At 45.8% G+C, this 20,275-nt stretch overlaps 1 protein-coding gene across 6 annotated transcripts in view; it reads right to left on the minus strand.

The window, feature by feature from the left end:
• The window catches only part of P4HA1 (prolyl 4-hydroxylase subunit alpha 1), a 38,952-nt gene extending 23,528 nt beyond the window's left edge, over window positions 1-15,424 (minus strand). For all 6 annotated transcript variants that reach the window (XM_055801516.1, XM_055801369.1, XM_055801230.1 and 3 more), the window contains exons 1-5: window positions 15,269-15,424; window positions 6,507-6,622; window positions 5,517-5,613; window positions 2,840-2,991; window positions 304-441 (exon numbers count right to left, since the gene is read on the minus strand). In XM_055801516.1, the coding sequence (XP_055657491.1) occupies window positions 304-441; window positions 2,840-2,991; window positions 5,517-5,613; window positions 6,507-6,594 (475 nt within the window). In that variant the 5' untranslated portion in view covers window positions 6,595-6,622; window positions 15,269-15,424. The remainder of the gene's footprint in view (window positions 1-303; window positions 442-2,839; window positions 2,992-5,516; window positions 5,614-6,506; window positions 6,623-15,268) is intronic.
• Between the last annotated feature and the right edge of the window lie 4,851 nt (window positions 15,425-20,275).

Raw genomic sequence — 20,275 nt, forward strand, 5'->3', positions numbered from 1 at the left:
CAGACCCGACAGCATGCCAGAGCAGGTCAGCTCTTCCAGCGTTCCTCTTCACCGCTAAGCCTGAAGCAACAGGTTTCTCTCTTTTGAGGTGTGGCAGAATTAGAACTGACACCTCCACCAACCTATGTTCAGTAACCCACATCATGCCACTTTCCATGAAGTATCAGCTAGCTCAAATGCTTTCCTGTTGCTACCCTCACACTACGCGGTTAAGCAAGACAGAACAGAGTCAAATGATTTGTAATCAGGACATTTTGTAAAAGTTCACAGTGTCTTCTAAAAATAACATTGATGACTCTTTACCTGGAAGATTCCCTCTTGAGAGGGTGTCTGTGTCCAAATTATACGTGTCTTGAAGCCGCAAGAGGGCTTTTGCTGCACCGGTCTGATCTTCATCATTTGGGAAAAACTGCCGCTGGATAGTCATGTTGGAGATAAAGCCTGGGCAAGACAGCGAAACATTTAGCATCCTTTGTCCCCAGGATTCTATAAACTCTATGCATGAAATAACTCCCTACTCAAGGGAAAAATAAAGTTTAGGAAAAGTCCATTAATAAGCCAGGAAGAGCTATCAGCCCTGCAGAGCAGCAACAAATGCCCTAAGGTTGTTCCTAAAGGCCAAGAATACCCGTTCAGTTGCACACAGAAACATTTTTGTCTTTAAAAAAAAAAAAAAAAAAAAAGTCACACACAACAAAAAAACCACCCCCACATTATAGATAATATATTGGTAGGTTTTGCAACCATTCTGCTCAATCTGCCTTTCAAAAGGCTTTTCATTTAGTAACAAGGAACTTACAAGTAATTTAGAAGAGGGAAAAACAAAACAGTGCTAAGAATAGCAGTGTAAAGATTAAGGCTGGTCAATAAAAAGATGAGAAACAACGACGCTGATGTCTGCTACCTGCCAACAGGTTTTGGTAAGACTTCAGGCAACTAGGCAGTCCCTGCGAACCTAACTGCTTTCTGTGGACTTGGGCATTAACATATTTACGTAGAAACTTGAGAAACACACAAAGTTAAACAGATTTCTCAAGATCCAGGTTCACACAACTCTGAATTGAACTCAACCCACATGTTGAAAGTAAGCATTTTGATTATTTTTTTCTGGTGAAAAGAAAGCAAAGAAATTATCAAAAACTTGGGGGCTTTTTAAAGAAGCACCAGGGCAACACTTACGGAACAGAAGACAAGCAGATTCTATAACGTAAAAAAATGTTCTCTCTAGGAACCGTTCCCTGGTCATTAGCGTTACACGTAATCATCTCCCCTGTTACGACAGCTTCCCAACTCCTCTCTGGTGAACACACAGACAACCACTGCTGTTACTTGAAGGGGCCACCTGCAGAGCTAGCACATTATCCTGTCTTCTGTGGGAGAACTGGTGCTATTTTCCCCCTTCTGCTTCTGCACAGTCAAGAGGCTGGTGGGCTGTTTGCACTGAGGAGGGAAACAGATCTCTAGAAAGCCAGAAGGGCAGAACCAGCATCCTGGTACCCACAGCCACCAAAAGGAACAACATCAAAGCCCACCACGAGGACCTCAATTGGAACAAACTGACACCCACTCCAGCATTTTCAGAGAAGTGACTTTTCTACTAAACAAACTCTTTTGTCCCAAGATCCAGGAGCACAAAGAGCTTTACAGTATTAACTAAGGACAGTGACAATATGTTTGTTAAGCTTATCCAATAGCCACCAGTAAAAAACTAAGCAGCACAACCAAAACCAGACAAAGCACAGTATGCAACACTCGGCTGCAAAGCCATCCAAAAAATCACAGATTTGGCCAGTTTGTTATTTTGGCCACACTCTAGTAGTCCTTTTCTAACTCTTTAACACTATTAGTTTATGGAAAGGCAATCCTTCTTTAAAAGCTACCATATCCTTTCACTGCTATGCATCCTTTCTTTTACTACACTATGCTTCTCCCAATATTCTAATACTTTCCTTTTTCCTGATGATTTTTCTCAAAACAGAACAGTCCACTTGGGGTTTCTTGGGGTTTTTTTTTTCCCCTCCTCTCCTCTTTTTCCTCATTCAGAAGGACTTAAGATGCACTGGTTCAGATTTCTGGCCGACAGGTGCAGTTTTTTCAGTTGGCATTATTCAGTCCTTCACAGCAGCAACAGGGAAGCTGAACATGCTGAATCCTTACCAGAGACTAACCCTGGGTCTTTTTTGAAAGCTCCACTTTTTTATCGTTTCTTACTACAAACCTACACCTTGTACTAGTTACTTGATCAGACAGATTTTCACAGGTCAAATATAATCATCCAGCTTCCTTTGCAGCTAAGCATCTTTCAGAGTCAACTATTTTATGTCCTGGTCCCTGCTGAAGAAAGAGGCAGCAAAATGTTCACTATGCTAATTCAGATCAGTTCCACAAATGCTCAGTCTCCGCCAACATTCAGGTTTTGAACCATAAGACCTTAACTCTGGGCATATCAGCAGCAACAGCACTTGCCCATACTCACAGACAGCCCCACGTCCTGCAGTTCTGTTCCCCTTTTTCTGTTCACCAGTCACCACACTTAGAGATTGAACTTCCTAAGATACTAGTTCGCAAGAAGTGGGAGAATATATGAAGCAAGCCCTGACCCTTGCAAAATTTAAAGCATCCAAGGAGATTACTCAGTTTAAACATGGTAATTTTCCTAAATTTTTGGAAAACTTAAATTACAGCACACTGACAGCGAAAAAGCAGGTCTTTTAGGATTTTTTATGAGGGCACCTCAAAAGCAGACTCACAAATCTAACTCAAACCATGACATGTGAAAGACATAGTCAAGTAAATGCAATTATAATGTGATCCTTGTTCTTACTACAGGCACACTTACCATCAGACATGTCCTTCAGAACCAGGCTCTCCAGCTCACCCCACTCTGTATTAAGCCGTTTCATCAACTTGAACGCATTTACAGGATGTCCTAAAAACCCCTCTGGGTCTTTTGTAGCCGTATCTGTCAGCTGATCCAATTTCTCTGCCCATCTATAGTGAAAATATAAATTCGTTAAAGTCTCTTGTAAAAGCCTACCAGCACTGTAAAACTCATTTCAAGCTACTCAACGGTCTTTGTTAATAAAAAACCCAACACAAATTGCAGGCTTTTACGTCATCTATATATAATGAGCTCTCCTAGAAGGAACAAAAAGGACTTTCTTCTTTCTTCCTTTTTTTTTTTTAAAGATCATCTTCCTCAGCTGCAGCCTAATCTCGCGTTGTTCTTGAGGCCTTTTTTTTGTTGGAACTGCTCACTGCTGAACAAATTCCTTCCCACAAATATGGCATGCAGTATACGAGGAGTTTCACTATGAGTTTTCATGCAGGACCAATCAAAAACAAAGCTTTACACATATTTTTGACATTTTTAAATGTTCTTTTTCCTAAAGCTTACAAAACAGTAGTTCAATGCTCGTCTCAAATTATTTCATGTTTAGACACAGGCTCTTAAATCTATAAGCCTCTTGCTTCCCACCACAAAACTGCCTTCCATACTGGGAGCCTGTATTAAGAAAGAGGTAGTTCTCACACTCCCAAATGAGGAGCCCAGATCAGCTTTCTGATGCTACAGCTCTGACTCCAGAAACCTCTCCAACGCCACTGGTGACCTCAGCCATTCACAATTCCAATGCACGCTGAAACAAGCACACCTTTCAACAACCGCTGCTGTTCATCTATCATTTTACCAGGAACATCCAGGGAGTCTGCTCCAGTCTCAGTCAGGAAGCACGTCAGTCATGCTCTAAGCACCAGTGCTATGCTACTACATGTCTGCAAAACAACCAAACTTCCCCTCTCTATCCCAAACAACGCAGATCTAGAACATGAAGACATGTAACAGCACCCTGGTAACAGGATAAATTAACTCTAAAAAAGCCACACCCCATGGAGAATAGAAAACAACACCACCACTGTAAAGCAAATCCAAAACCTGTAGCCTGGAGAGAACTTTGCACACAAGCTGACATTCAGCTTGTTCCAAAATATGGTTTGCCTGAATTAAGTTTGCCTGCTTTACCTGAGGCAGGTAGATGTTTACAGCTGTTAAAGGTGCCACTACTTGCATTCACTCTTCCCACACTGTCTTTAGTTGTTTTTCTACACTCTGACAGACCCTATGTCTGGGTTCTTGCAGCAGCAACATGAGTGAAGGGGTTCCCTCCAAAATGCAGTGATCCAAGTGCTCCCATGGACCAAGCCCAGCTTCCAGCAAGACCAAGACTGAAGAAACAGTTTTCAACGAACTGTGCATTCACACTGCAGGTCGAATCCATCATACATGACTATCGAACCTAATGAGTAGCTGAAAGTCACTGCAACCGTGAGCCACAACCACAGAGCCCTGATTTCTTTTCAGTAGTTTCTGTTTCATAGAAGCCTCCACCACAAGCCACCCACAAGGTGCGAGCCATCCTCCACATCTCAGTGAATTACCAACTTTCAGTGAGTTTAAGTCAACACAAGCTACCAATATCCTTCAGCCAAAGTACAGAGCCCAACAAACTTAAACAATGCTGGCATTTCTTACAGATTCTTCTCTCTCTCTGTGACAGTTAGATTAACTTTTCTGACCAGACAGTGAGCACCTCTAATATAATAAAAACAGAGCTGCAATGCTTGTATGGTAAATTGTATTTATACACTTTTGGATGCCCAACTGGCATGCTCCCATTTAATTTGTAGCTGTAAAGAATACACTTACATAATGTTCTAAACCTATGAGCGATTCCAACTCTGTATTTTAAGTGATAAAAAAAAATACAGTCCAACAGAGGTATCTTTCTTCCTAGATGGTAGAATGTAATAGACAAAGGCTAAAATAAAATAATGCATCTACCTAAAACTGTTTAAACATCCTCATGATAGATTTATAGACATTTCTGAAAGCCAGGTAACCATCCTGTTCAAGGATACAAAACATTTATTTCTAGCAGGGATAAAATCTGACATATTGAGCTCTGGTCCTCACACCTATAGAGCCGAGCAATAATCGGGTCTCTTGCTTTTACACAAGCAGTAAAGCAGTTTTCTTCTGCTTTATTTTACTTTTAAATCTAAATACAGCATGTAGAAAGAGACTCTGCTCCATAGTGGGCTGTTACTATTCATTGGTTAACCGCTCTTGAGCAATGCAGCCGCAACACTTTTTAGTGCTTTTACATCTAGTGCATCACTGCAATCCTTCTAACACCCGTTTGGAGACTTCCTGCATTTTAGTTTCCAAATTGTCATTCCAAGAATTACATCCCTTGGGAATTACATACAAGCAGGAGTCCTAAAGTGAAGGTATCACACAGAGTGCAGGTTGATTAGATTTCATCATTAGAAAGCTGCCTAAAACAAACCAGTGGCTCGGAGATAATAACTTAGGACAAAAAAACCAGCAAAACCTGCTAGTTTAAGCCTTGCCTCAGAGGAAAAATTCCACAAATTTAATCAGCCTTGGGAAGCACTTTTTACATAAGTGTGGACTCTAATTATTAACTATTAGCATTATGAAACAAGCTGCTTACTTTTTGATCTGTTCCAGCTTGCTTTCTTCTGCCTTGATGTAATCTTTCAGTGACACCACCAGATCTTTTTCTGTATTAATTAAGTCTGTCATATGACCTAGAAAACAAATGAGTTTGGTTAGACAAGGAGAAATTAAAAAAAATGGGGAATTACACACATTCTTCCTCTTTTCTACTTCCTTCCCTTCTTCCCCAAAGTCCTTCTGCCATTTGTTTAAGTAAGCCTGAAGAAATATTTAAGTAAGGCTTCTTGCCCTTTTGTGTTTTTAAGCAGAAAATCTCCTGTTGGACCAAGCTTGTTGCCATGGAAATGAACGTAATATCACTTATTTATTATTAGAACTAATTTAGGATTCATTTGGAAAAGGAAGTAGGTTGCAACAGAATAATCTTTCATCCAAGCATACATAATGTAGAGCAAATAAAGACAAAGCTACAAAAATATGCAAAGTCTTCATGTTTAATATACAATATTAATCCAGCATTTTAGTTCGAAGATTACTTGCATGACTTCAATGGGTCCCCTAACAGACTGTTATTAATTAGTAATTGCTTCATTTCCTGCTAACAGGCAGCTGAACTGGTTCATCATGAAGTGATAAGGTCCGCCATCTTCAGCTGTGTCACAGGCCCAGAGAGAGTATGCTCATCGTATCACCTACATAAATATGTGCCCTGAACAGCCGTTTTGCTTCCTTCTACATGCGTGCAACAGTCCACGCCAAAAGTTGTGTCTAAAATCTAATACCTGTAAGAATACATAATGAATACACAGCCTAGCCTGGGTCACTAGGCTAACTGGACTGACTTAACTCAAAGCACGTTTCTCTCAAAAGGAAGAAGTCAATGAGGTCCCAAGAACTAGTAAATGGATTCAGTTCTGTACCAATTAAAGCCTTGGATGTCATTAACACATCATCAGGAATCAGACTTTAGAGCCATCAAGAAACTCTTTTGGCTATGCAGCACGTACACCAAAGTATGTCTCACCAATGGAAGTGAAGAAATCCGTATGGGCATAAGAAAAAGGCAGCAGAAGTCCAAGGGCTACGGTATACCAAATCTTGTTGAATGCCATAGTTAACAGCTGTCACCTCACCACGAACCTGTGAAAGAAACATAAAGAAGGTTAAAAACCACCCTATTCACCAGAGAGTTGAATCTACCTTCAAAAGAGACAGCTTATTCTCTTGGGGCTGCCACCAGTTCTTGAGGTGGCAGAATCTCGAAAAGCTTGAGCAGCTCTCTAAGAGAACGGATACCCTTCTGCAGCCTTTCTTACACTTTTGTCTTGTGTGGTAAGAGACAAAAGTATAGCTTGGAGAGAGGGTTTTCACAGGCACTCTTCATCTTTTTGACATTTAAGACACACTGCAGGTAGAGCTGCTTCACAAAAAAGCACCAAAAAACGCACGATCAGAAACTGGGAAAAAACATAATACCACGTTAAAATACATATTATCAAGTTCATCCACCCAATCAAAAAAAAAAAAAAAAAAAGGTTTCCTTTGATCCATCAGAAAGATGCGAGTGGAACAGGTCTAAATGAAAACCTAAGCGGTCCACAGAGTAATTTACTCACGTAGTCCTGCTCCTCAGCTGCCACCACCACGAAGCCAGCCTCCATACCTGATACAAAAGGCTTCTCTGTCTGCTGGTCCTGTTAGTCACTGGATAAGCCCAGAGCAGGCTCACAGGCAGTGCTTTCTCCCACAGACAGCTGCCAAGCTCTCAGCCTTTCAAGATCCTGAACACTCCTAACAGCCTAGGATTTCCTTGCTGCTGCATGCTTTAGAAGTAATAATGCAGTCTTGGAATTCACAAGATTAACTTTTTCCAAACACAAAAAGTCTCATGTATTGTATCTGCTCAGAAAACTGAAAACAACTGCGTGTGCTAACAGAAACTATTGTACAACTCTTTCAGTGGCAAGACAACTAATGAAGAAAAAAAGAAATAAGAAAAAAAAAAGCAACATCACAAAGCAAGTCCAGCTACAAAGTGGTTTGGCTGATTTAGGGAAGAAAGCAATATGCTTTTGATGAAGTTAGCAGTACTGATAGCACACAAGATAAAACCAGGTGTGCCATTCACACAAGGAAAGTGTAAACGAAATGAGGAAAGTGCAAAAGTCACACCCAAAGGAAAATCACTTCACCTACAAGAGGACATACTAACAGGAAACATTACCTCGACTCCAGAGTGCAGGACCTGTACTCATAGTGCACCTGAGAGGTCAGGAAGCAGTTCCTTCCTTCCCACCTCGAACACTACAGAAAGAGCAGTACTTGGGATTTCCTTTTACTGACTCAGTGGACTGCCTCTTGGACGGGGCAAGCACAGTTTCCCTGGCACTAACAGGAACAGGAAACTATACCAGCCTAGAAAAGCAGCACAGCCGCCAGCTCTTGTAAATCATCTGAAATCTGCATGACCACAATTGAAGGGCTGAAGCATTCTGACACGTTCACTGGCAGAAAGTAAGTTGTAAAGTAAAAATGTGCAGCGGGAAGCCTGGAGTCCTGCTTTTTGCCCAGTGCAGTGACACGCCTCAGCCTCACCAAGACCCTAAACCAGCCCTGCTGTCCACAGCAGCATTCCTCACCTCCGCCTTTGCTTGCTCGTCCCCTCCACGAGCAGCCAGGCAACAAGCTACATCAGACTGTTTGAAATAGAACTAATCAAAAGAAATTCCCTCCAAAAGCTCATTTCACCCTAAGCCCAACTCTAATACAGCTCTTAGCATCCATGCCAGTACAAGACGGCAATTTGGACACAGGAACTGGAAGCCAAAGACAGCAAAGGAAGGCAAAATTGATTCTGGAAGCAGCACAGATTTAATCCATTTGTGAAACTCCAACCCAAAACACAATGAACAAATACACAACCCTCCAGCCAGCCTGTAACATGTAACTTTTCAGCATAAACCAGGGATCCTGGTAAGTAAGGTCTATACCACAGCACCTACCTCTTCTGTGACTGATGTCAGTCTCAGTAAACACAGGCTCCCATCAAGTAATTGCTGTAAGTTAATGGGTCACACCTGGAAGCAAGTTGTCTTGCTGGCAAATCATCTTTCATTCTTTACTTAAAAGAAGCTGTATCCACATGCACAAGGACAGCGATGTGCACCTGGACCCTTATTAAACACACTGCTCAATTCATATTTTATTCTGCAGAAATGCCTCCTGCTCATTCAGCACTCAAGCTAATACATCTGTGAATCAATTACAAAGCACAAACAGTTCTACTACACAATAAATATTTCCCAACTTTATCAATACTTGGAATTCATTGAGCTATTTGTTTACTGCACTCAGTGAGAAACACAAGGAAAGCTTCAGAAAGTTTACTTTTTGCTATGAATCAATACGAAACTTTTCTAAAACACCAACAAAACACCATAAGGGTGACAAAAACTATGTTCTCTCTCCACCTACTCCTCTTGGTCTTCCACCCTGCACAGCAGAATGATGCCTCAAAGCCTGTTTGAGTAGCTTGGAAACAGTTTTTCCTCCCTACCTACCTTTACAGTCTGCTTCAACAGCAGACTGACTCCTAATGCAGCTGCAACCCTTTTCACCTCTTGTACCTTCACAGGCATACAGCAGAGTAAGTGAGTAGCAACGGCCACAAATGACTAGGGATATTCTAAGTAGGTACAATGAAGTTTCTCACAAAGACAGCAGTTAGGCCCTACAAGAGGTCGCCCAGAGAAACGAGGTTTCCCATTCTTGGAAGAATTTCAAAACTAAACAGGACAAGCCAGCCTAACCTAACCTCCAAGCTCACCCAGCTTCCAACAGGAGGTTAGGCTAGCTGGCGTCCAGAGGTCACTTCCAACTTAATTCTTCTTTCCCTTCAGTCTCCCGATTTTCTGTCATTTGCAAGGACTCAGGCTCCCGTAATAGCTTTCAGCCACCCAAGATTACTTCCTTCCCAGACGGAATTCAGTTGGAAAGAGAGCCCAAAGCAGCAGCCAGCCAAGTTTTCACTGCCCTAACAGCAGTTGCTAAGTAGCACAGCTTTCAAAACTACTGCAGAAGGATCAGCTACAGGTTCCCAAATCAAAGAAAATAAAGCTCAGTTAAGATAGATGCTGGAAATCTCTTAGATACATAAGCTGCCAAATAAGTAGGCTTAATTTCTTCCTGTCATTGACGTGAAGTAAAACAAGATGAAAATCCTCTCTACGTTATTCCTGTCAGTCTGACTCGCCTCCTCAGCCATATCCCTTCAGGCAAACACAAAGATGGCAGCGGGGCATCTCAGAGAGGAGGGAACCCACTACCCACACAGAGAAGTGGGAGTCCAGCTGACAGCTCTAACACGGGAGCTTCCCAATGTTTCATAAGAAGTTTGCTAAGCTTTGAAAACACGGCAGAGAAAAAAAAAAAACCAAAAAAAACAAAGGGGAAAAAATAGCAAAGAACAAACACGTAGATGCAAGTAAAACAAAGCAGTGATTAGACAAATGATACTGCCACACAGTATTCCCTGAATAGTAGGGATATACAACAAATGCCATTTCCAATTATGAAACTTAGAGGCGTGGGGTTTTTGCGGACTTTTGAGTTCAGCTCTGCTCCCCAAGGAGGAACAACATGCAAGGTAATAGGAGAGTGGAGGTGCACACAGCATCCAGGCCAGCAGAAGGAAAAGTGAAGTTAAGGCAAGCTACAGAGACTGATATAATCTCACAACAATCCAGATCACGCTAAATGGCAACTGAAGACCAAAGCGTTTAACTGAAGATGCTTATGACACAAGTCTCCTCACTGCCAATTCCAAGCCCCAAGGTGCTTACTAGGATCCGGAAAACAAGATAGGAAATGGAAACTGAGGCTGTACTTCAACATGAAATCATTCTGGAATAGCTCTAACTTAATTCCAAAACAGCTTCTTTATTTAGGTAAGAAATAAGCAACCTACTCAAAATTAAGTCTGCTGCAAGGCCAGAAGTCAGAACTGTATCTTCAATACCCTAAATTTTTTTATTTAAATACCGGTCTGCTCTCACAATCCTTACTGCATCCCACTGAGTCTGGGGGAACAAACTGCATCCCACTGAGTTTGGGAGAGGACAGCACCAGAAATTATAGCTCCGCACTGCACCAAACCGCTCCTGTCTCAAAGACAGCTGAAGTTAGTCTCATGACACAATGTTACAGGAAAGACTACTCAAAAGGAAAGGACTTATCCAGAGAAAAGTGTACTAACTACCAAGAACATTTAGGTGTCATCATTGCTTAGTATGTGGTCTCACAGGACAGAAACAAATGAGGAGCAGAACGAAGTCCCCACAGTCCAGGAGGAAAGGGTTAGTGACCTGCTGCTCCACTTAGACATGCACAAGTCTGTGGGGCTGGATGGGATCCACCCGAGGGCACTGCGGGAGCTGGCAGAGGAGCTCACCAAGCTGCTCTCCACCATTTATCAACAGTCCTGGCAAACCGGGGACATCCCAAAAGACTGGGGGTCAGCCAGGGTGATACCCATCTACAAGAAGGGCAGGAAGGAGCATCTGGGGAACTACAGGCCTGTCAGCCTGACCTCGGTGCTGGGGAAGGTTACAGATCAGGTCATCCCGAGCACCATCACACAGCACGTGCATGCAGGATAACCAGGGGATCATGCCCAGCCAGCGTGGGTTTGTGATAGGCAGGTCCTGCTTGATGAACCTGATCTCCTTCTAGGACAAGCAAGCTGATGTGATGTGCCCAGTGGATGAGCAAAAGGCTGTGGATGTTGTCTACCTGGACCTTAGTAAAGCCTTTGACACCATCTCCCACAGCATTCTCCTGGAGAAACTGGCTGCTCATGGTGTGGACGGGTGTGCTCTGCACTGGGTGTAAAGCTGGCTGGACAGTCGGGCCCAAAGAGTGGTGGTGAATGGAGTTACACCCAGCTGGCAGCCGGTCACACGTGGTGTTCCCCAGGGCTCAGTACTGGGGGCAGTTCTTTTTAATGTCTTTATCGATGATCTGTATGAGGAGATCAAGTGCACCCTCAGAAAGTTTGTAGACGACACCAAATTATGGGGGAGTGCTGATCTGCTGGAGAACAAGAAGGCTCTGCAGAGGGATCTGGACAGGCTGGATGGATGGGCCGAGGCCGACTGTGTGAGGTTCAACCAGGCTCAGTGCCGGGTCCTGCCCGTGGGTCACAGCAACCCCACACAGCCCCACAGGCTGGGGCAGAGCGGCTGGGAAGCTGCCTGGCGGGGAAGGCCCTGGGGGTGCTGGCTGACGGCCGGCTGGGCATGGGCCAGCAGTGTGCCCAGGTGGCCAAGGAGGCCAAGAGCATCCTGGCTTGTGTCCGAAACAGCGTGGCCAGCAGGACCAGGGCAGGGACTGTCCCCCTGTCCCCGGCACTGGTGAGGCCGCACCTCGAATCCTGTGTTCGGTTTTGGGCCCCTCACCGCGGGAGGGACGTAGGGGTGCTGGAGCGTGTCCAGGGAAGGGCAACGGAGCTGGGGAAGGGGCTGGAGCACAAGTCTGATGAGGAGCAGCTGAGGGACCTGGGGCTGTTTAGCCTGGAGAGGAGGGGGCTCAGGGGGGACCTTGTTGCTCTCTCCAGCTGCCTGACAGGGGCTGCGGGCAGGTGGGGGTCGGTCTCTTCTCCCAGGTAACAAGTGACAGGACAAGAGGAAACAGCCTCGAGTTCTGCCCGGGGAGGCTTGGATTGGGTATCAGGAAACATTTCTTCACTGACAGGGTGGTGAAGCATTGGACAGGCTGCCCAGGGATGTGGTAGAATCACCATCCCTGGAGCTGTTCGAAAAAATGCATAGATGCTGTGCTTAGGGACAAGGTTTAGTAATGGACTTGGCAGTCTTGGGTTAATGTTTGGACTTGATCTCAAAGGTCTTTTCTATGATATGATTCTATGATAAGAATTCAGTTCTGTAAGTTCTCTAGCATATTAAATTTAAAGGCTGTTTGAAAATTAAGATCCAAGCAGTGAGAAGGAAGATTTTCTAGAATTGCTCCTAACAAAAGAACGTGGCATATTTCAGGCTTCTTTTTAATGACAAAGTTGTAATATAAGTGATCATATATATGAAAGCAATAAAAGAATCGGAGATTAGAATCAATTTTAGAGTCAAGTAGGTGATGTGCTTTAAGTATCATTTAATGCTAACTTGAAGACAACACTCATGAGTCAGATTATAGAGCAGGCATATTCATATACAGATATGTACCCAAGGAACCAAAGAAAGTTTTTCATCCGTTTCTTTCACATTAAGAATGGACGCAGCTCTCTCAGAGCCCACTTGTTTTAACTTTCTAAGCCAAGACAAAGAACACTGGCGATGGAGCAGAGTGTTGATCTTATTAGACACAACAAACAGGAGGCTATCCTTCTATTTATCCTTCTGTTCAAGGATTAGCAGAATATCTATAGAGATATACACAATGTTTTCAGATACTAAGGCTGATTATAAAGAAAGTAGGACAATCCCAATGATCAACAGCTGAGGAACAGTAACATACAGTAGCTCTTTTAGGCTGAAGTTGTAGCCCCACATGTGGTTCTCCAGTAGTGGAAAGCCTGCTCCTCTTGAGGGGAACAGCAAGTCATTCTGAAGTTCCTGCAAGAATGCTGCCCAGAAACACACAGCACAAACGAGCGCAAAGGCGCTGTTTCAGCACAGACTTTATTTACAGTCTTTCCTGAGTTACAGACAATTTCTCAAGTAAGCTTCCTTATCTACATCAACCTCAACATGGAGGCAGAGTTCACTTCCCATAAACCTCTATTTATCCTCACTCCTTCTACAGTGTTATTGTCGTTTGTGTTTTTCAGATTGCACTGGGTATTTTCCAATCTATGCACACGCCTCACAATCACAGCTTTCGATGCTAGATTTTAAAACCATTCATGATACAACAATGTTTAAATCTCTACAGGTCAGAGAGCCACTCTTTCTTCTAGCTCTATGCGCAGCCCTTAATGCATGGATTAACCCTGTTGCTCAACTGGAGTTTCTGCAGCAGCTCCCATCTCCATACCACCGCTTCAGCTGCGCCAGTAGATGCCCCATCTCACGCAGGGCTACACGATGTATTAGCAAAGGGAACTAATTTACAGGAGCTATTTTTTGCTGGGAAGGTAAGTAGTGATCGCCCGCCCCCCCTCCAATTACTTATTTCTGTTTTAGTTTATCAAACATACCGCCCTGCGTGAAGAGCGGAGATCTGGAACTGCACGGAACAGCACTGCCACTGGACAGCAGGTCATGAAATGATGCTGCTTCTTCAGTTTCTAAATTAATTAACAGCTAGAAGAGATATGTCTACCTATGCTACAATCACTGCCTAAGTAGCAAAACTAACGCCCTCAGTATAGCAAGATTTAGACACGCTCCTGTTGCTTTGAGGGAAAAATATAAAAAAAGAAAGAGGGGGAAATAAAATAATAATTACTGGTTCTGTCAGCACATAATTAAGAAACAGTGCAGAGTACTCTAGGTCAAATCAAATGCTTTGCAGTATAGTACAAGCCATTCAAAAGTCTCCAGCAGTGATCTAAAGGTAGCAATGGGTGTGAAACAGTAAGACAGAGAACACCTCTTACCCCAAAAGTAGGCCTCCGCTTCCCAAACCGGGAACTCACTACTTTCCACTCCTGCCAGAGCGCTGCCTGCCTGCTTAGCTAAACAGTCTTTGGCATCATAAGAAGTTGCATTTAACATTTATCTACTGGTTGTAACCAGTAGCTTCTTTCACTTACTAAGACCTTGGGCACGGAACCTTTACGTATCCGAAGCTGGTGAACACTGAAGCACTCAAGCACCCCTGCAACTCCTCATACCGAATTCAGCAGCAGAAAACCTGTGTGAAACTGAATGCTGCACAATCCTTCTGGTACCTTCTCTCTTAACCCTGAGGTATCTTTCCTCTAAAAGCATCCAGCTTTTCAGGTAAACTAGATTTGTCTTGTATGTATGACATTTTTATATTCTCTTCATTCAACAGCATCCTTGCGACTCCACATCGTGTGCTTTTCTTTCTAGTCGGGTTAGACCCTCTCAAGATCGCTACGCAGGAGCGCTGCTGACTGCGAAGCGAGATGCAAAACTGCAGGTCACGCAGCGCGCCGAGCCTGGCCCGAAGCGGCGAGCAGAGCGGGAAGCCCAGACAAGCCCTACTCCTCACGGGGCAGCGCTACACGCAGCGCCCGTGGTTACAAACACCGCGTCTGGCAACCACTACAGCCCCCGCCGAGTTGCTCCTCACCCATCCGAGCGCGGCACCGGTTCGGCGCCCGAGAACTAACCTCCCGCGGCAGCGGAGGCGAGCGGGCCGCCAGCCGCAGCCCCGGCGGGGTGCCGGAGCCCACCTGCGCCGCGCACCGCCGCGGGGGAGCCGGCCGGGCGGCCCCGCGGCTCGGGGGCTGCGAGCGGCCACGCTGAGGAGCGGGGGACGGGCCGCAGGGCCCCGGCCCCCGGAGGCGGCGGCACGGCTCAGCCCGCCAGGCGCGGGCCCGCCGCAGCCCTGCCCGCCGGCGCCCTCCCGCCCCCCTCCGGAGGCTGCCGGCTCCCGTTACGTAACGGCCGGAGCACCGGTCCCGAGCCGGGAGGGGCGGCGGGGCGCTGCCACGTATCGCCCCCACCCCCGCCGCGGCCGCCGCCGCCTCCGGACCCCGCCGCCCCCCTCGCGCCGCGCCGTCTCCCCGAGCCACCCCCCACCGACCCACCGCGACCCGTACCGGTGAGAAGCGGGGGGAGGGGCGCGGCCGGGCCTCACCTGAGCGAAGGTGGGGGGCAGGGGGGGCGGCGGCGGCTGACGGGGCGCGCGGGGCCGGAGGGTGAGGGGACGACAACGGCGGCAGCACCGGGCAGCGCGAGCTGCGCCCTGGCTCACCCGACCGCGCGCGCCGGCCCCGCGGCGGGTTTTATGGGCCCCCAGGCCCCGCCCACCCCGTCTGGCGCCGGCAGGGGCGGGGCGCGCGCCGCGCTACGTGAGCCCGGTCACACGGCGGCCGCCCCACCGCGCACGCGCCGCCGCCCGCCGCTCCACGTGGGCGCGCGGCCCCGGCGTCCCCCCGCCGCGCGGGCGGCCGGTGCTCGGTCACACCGGCGGGGCGCGGGGCCTGCGCGGGACAGCGCACGCGTGGGGCGCGCGGGGTCCCCGCGGCAGCCCTGCCCGGGCGGGCGGCAGCGTGCTGCCCGGGAGCCGCCTCGGGGGCGCGGCGGGATCTGCCCGCTCCTCGCCCCTGCCTGCCCAGCGAACGCTCCCTCGGAGCCCCTGCCCGTTTATCTCCGGCGGGTGCTTTAATTTCCATCGATAACTTCGATTCCGCGCCAGCCTCGCACCTCCCGCTCCCCAGCTGGTGCCACTGCTGCATCCCGCAGCACCCCTGCTGCTCCGCCAGCCGTCCCCGCTGGCAGCCGGCGCTCCCGCCAGCCTGCTGCAACGGCCAGGTGAAGGTGTTTCCAGATGGACACGGTCTCTTCCCCAGGTGCGGCCGCCCCTCCTTCCAGGGCTTCCATCTAAACCAGGCTGATACCAAGGCATCGGGCAGGGCAGTACCGAAAGCTGTATCACCTGTATCACAAAGCACATCACCCCTCACCTCACCCTGGCACACAAGAGCTCTCCGTTGTTGCAGAAAAACATTAAGCCGCTCGGACGCGTCTTGCCGTGACAGATCTATGCTGACTGTTCTTTGTTTTCAGGAGTTCGTAAGTAATCTATAGTTTATTTCTTCCTTGTAATTCCAGCGATGAAGTTAGAATCGGGGACCTTCATAAGAAATTTTTTCTTGCCTTTTAGACGTGGGCTTCAAATAAAGAATCATCCCCTTATCAGCCTAGCCAACCTGTGGTCTTCCTTCTTTGCAGACAGACAGTTGTGGCCACCCGGAGCTAGACAGCTTTCACAAGAGCAATTACAGGGTGCTGGCAAAGCTGTAACAGGGGTCAAAATCCCCTTCTAACACACATTCTTTAGCATAGTTACCTTCAACTGGCTTAAAACCACCGTATCCAGAGGAGGTACCTGGAGGCTGCAGCATGATCCAAACCCAGGATTTCTTCCATATACCTAAACTGTTCCCTCAGCTTCAACTCCCACAGCAATGCCTTTTGAAGAGCAAACGTCTCAATATCAGGTGTTATGCCCCATGTGGGGGAAGACTATGAGATATGTCGGATCTCCTGTGAGAAACAAACAACATCATTAAGTGAATGTAGTCATTTCTCGTACAGATGTGGACACAGATGTGTCCACACAGCCAACTACAGCACCAGTACTGCGAGTGCTGCTGTGCCAGAGCAGGAAGGAGGCCAGATTTAGTGGAACTATCCGTCAAAAAATAAGCCTTCCTTTCCTCTCATTTTGGTTGTCTTCCAACAGAAATACAACTCCTACAACTAGCAGGAAACACTGGAATGATATCCAAGCTTCTAGCTGAGGCATCTAGTTAAAGCCCTATTATCCAAAGAGTCTGTAATATCTAGCCAGAGATTTAACAGCAGCTTCTAGAGATTTGGCAAAACCTCACACACTGTAGAGGCACTCATTTTTTCTAGCAAGATTCACTGCTTTCTCATAATCTTTTTCAATATCCAGATATTTCTGGGAAGTAAAGCAGACAGCGAAGAACAAGTTTGTCAGCATGTTTAGTAGCAGGCTTGCTTGTATTGACCAGCATGGGGATGAAGGCAAAGAAATTTCTGTAAAAGGAGCCCAGGATTTTGGCATCCACCAGTCAAATCAAGAGTTGTTCAACAATCGTGGCATCATCTTGCTCCATGAATCTGTTTCTGCCCCTTACCGGGGCATTTCTGCCAGTTAGGTAGGGAGCATTTAACTCATTTTCTCCCGCCTTCCTCAATTCTGGCATAGTTGCTGATGTTCCCGTTGCATTAGAAGATTGTTTCTAAATTGCTCTGTGCTGGACTTGTGCATTATCACCTGCTGTCAAATGCTGATGGGGCTGGGCAGCTTCAAGCAGGCCTTAGCAGAGCAATTCATGTCGGCGCCTTGTTAAGAAGCACTTACTTTCTCTAAGAACAGGTGCAATAGGAACGTGTGTTGAGAGAGAACTGGAGCAGAACAAGTGGCTTTCAGACTTTCTTTACGATTTGCAGAGCACATAGCAGAAACTCCTTTGTAACAAGCACAAGCCTGACCACATGCTTCTTTTTCTGAGCAATCCTGTAGAAGCACTGTATAGGCCTGAGCAGAGGGATGCCAAGAGAAGGGTCCATCTAAAATGAGAATGAAGCACAAGAGACCTCATAAGAACACAACTGTAACGGCTCACACCAAAGCTCCGTTTAGCCCATGCTACCTAGAGCACTGTCCCAGCCTCCAAACTTTTAACTTAGGGATTTTCTCAGGCTGACGTGGTTTATTTGGTAACCCTCAGTGGAGTTCTCTCTTAAGTATTTCTCCTCTTTTGAGCTAGAGCTGTTTTGTACCCACAACATCCTTCAGCTAGCAGTTGTGCCATCTCTTTAGCCAGGGCATGGAAAGTCACCCACCTTTGTTCACTGGGAACATAGCTCCAGCTAGTTAGATTTCATTACCCAGGTTCCTGCACAGGATGAGACAGCAAACAGTTACTGCATATCTCTTACACAGGCTGAAGCATCAGATCCTACCTCATCCTTGCAGTGGCCGTACTCCAAGTCTTTGATCCCAGTTGTTGTCCTCTTTGAACCTTTTCCAGGTCTTCCGTATCCTTTTGGAGATGACAGGCTGTGACCTACATACAGTGTTTTAAGATACAGGTGAGTCATCTTTATATCACACCAAGTTAGCTCACAGTACTGCTTAGCTTTTTAAAGTGTACTAACTTAGGTTTACCCTTTGTGAAGAGATGAAGCCTCATCTAGTTTCACGTGTTCAGCAAACGGTACTAGCCTGCTCCCAAAATGAAGTCATTACCGGCAGTCAAGGAGCTGGATCCTATAATCCGTTATTTTGTGCAGTGCAACAAATCAGTGCCAGAGTCTGAGGATCTTGCCCATCCAAGAGCAGCAGGGAAGGGAAAAAAGACAAAAAACACACGTTACCCCTGTAAGCTGAAACGAGCAAATCCTACTGAAATCTCATTCAGATGTTAAAGGGTCTCCTCCATGCCTGTGCAAGTGTTAGGAGCATAGGATGTAATCAGCAGTAACAAATTAGACAGTTTTCTTTCTTTCAAAATCCCCACCCTCAATATGAGAAATTGTAGGAGCCTATCATATAGATAATATACATAAGTCTAACTTTAGAGAAAAGCCAGATTGGGTTAGTTTGCATCTAAAATTTAATGATAGAGAGAAAGACTACTCATTAACCTTCTCTTTAAAGAAGTGGTTTATCATTCCTTGGGCTTTTCCTAAAAAAAGATGTATTTTTTTACCAAGAGGTTTCTTGTGGCTTAACCGTAAGGTTTCAGTGTGGGTTTGCTAGCTTTATGTATTTAAAGCAATTAACAGTTGTTTTGCAAGGGCCAGCTGTTAGCAATTCTAATGCTTGTTTCTGCTTATTGGGGGCAGCTGGAAAGACACAGAACAGAATAGCAAGAAGAAGCCAGACTACGACTATAACCATTATTAGCCTAGATTACATTTTCCAGCCACTTTTTTGGCTTGAAAAATCTTTTGCCAACTGCCAATACCAATACAAGTATTTTACAAACCCAAATTAAAGCAAAAAATGTCTTAGCAACACAGGACCAAAGATTTGCCTATTTTGCCATCTCTTCCATGTAAGAGATTACAAGTATTTGTCCCCGCTACTTGCGTCCTCCTTGCCTGCTCCTTTTGTTTGCCCTTCTTGCATGAGGAGAGTCCCAGGGATGCACTTCCTCTGTTGGCCTGTCAAAGCTCAAATTAGCAAGCAACAGGAAACTGTCAGCAGCTGTTCCCCTGCTTATGTGCTGCAGAAATATTTCATAGGGTAATGCGCAATCACACGGAGGTGTACAGGCCCTTGGAGAAGGCACAAGGAACCTCTCACAGACTGCGTGACTTCCCACCAGTCAGATCAGTCACGGAAGTGACTCTGATATCATTTTCTCTTTGCTGACTCTAATATAATTTATTGTATTATTTATATATGTATTAATTATTAGATAAATAATATAACATAATTGTCCATCTTTGCACACCATGGGGGCCAGGTATACAGGATTGGACTAATCCATGACTTTTTTTCAGCTGCATATAGCTACAGCACTGAACTGCCTTCAAAGGAGTCTTTACAAGGCAGCAGAGTACTCTGGCTTTTAACCCTTCGTGTGGGTAGGGGTGCATTTACCAAGTGACTGATTGCTTTGTGCTGAAGAAGGTTGAGAGACTGCCCCAAGATTTGAGGTCCAAACTCCTTCCCTCTAAAACCAGCTCCTCTTGCAAGATCCATTTCTGGGAGCAGTCAGGGTCAATAAATCTGTTAGTTTGTTTTAACATCAGGGTGGATACTTCCCTTAGAGATTATATTTCAATCCTTTATCTTATTAAGGGAAGATGTGTTTTATCCATTAATCCAATTAGCCTAGTAGATTAATAAGATTGGGCTTGCTCTGTTTCAGGAAGCACACAAATAGCAGTCAGGCATAATTAAACCTAAACTTGTAAGTAACGCTGGTAACAAGAGCACCGTTTCCCTGCGTATTCTATTTATTATTTTTACAAGCTGTGCTCTCAAATTACATGACGTGCATTCTCGATTAGAATGTCTCAATTCATGACCAAAAAGCAAAAGGCTGCCCTGAAAACGTTTACTTTCGTATGTTTATAAAATTCTCTTTGTGCT

The sequence above is a fragment of the Falco peregrinus genome, chromosome 1, assembly GCF_023634155.1.
Source record: "Falco peregrinus isolate bFalPer1 chromosome 1, bFalPer1.pri, whole genome shotgun sequence".
In the NCBI taxonomy this organism is placed as follows: Eukaryota; Metazoa; Chordata; class Aves; order Falconiformes; family Falconidae; genus Falco; species Falco peregrinus.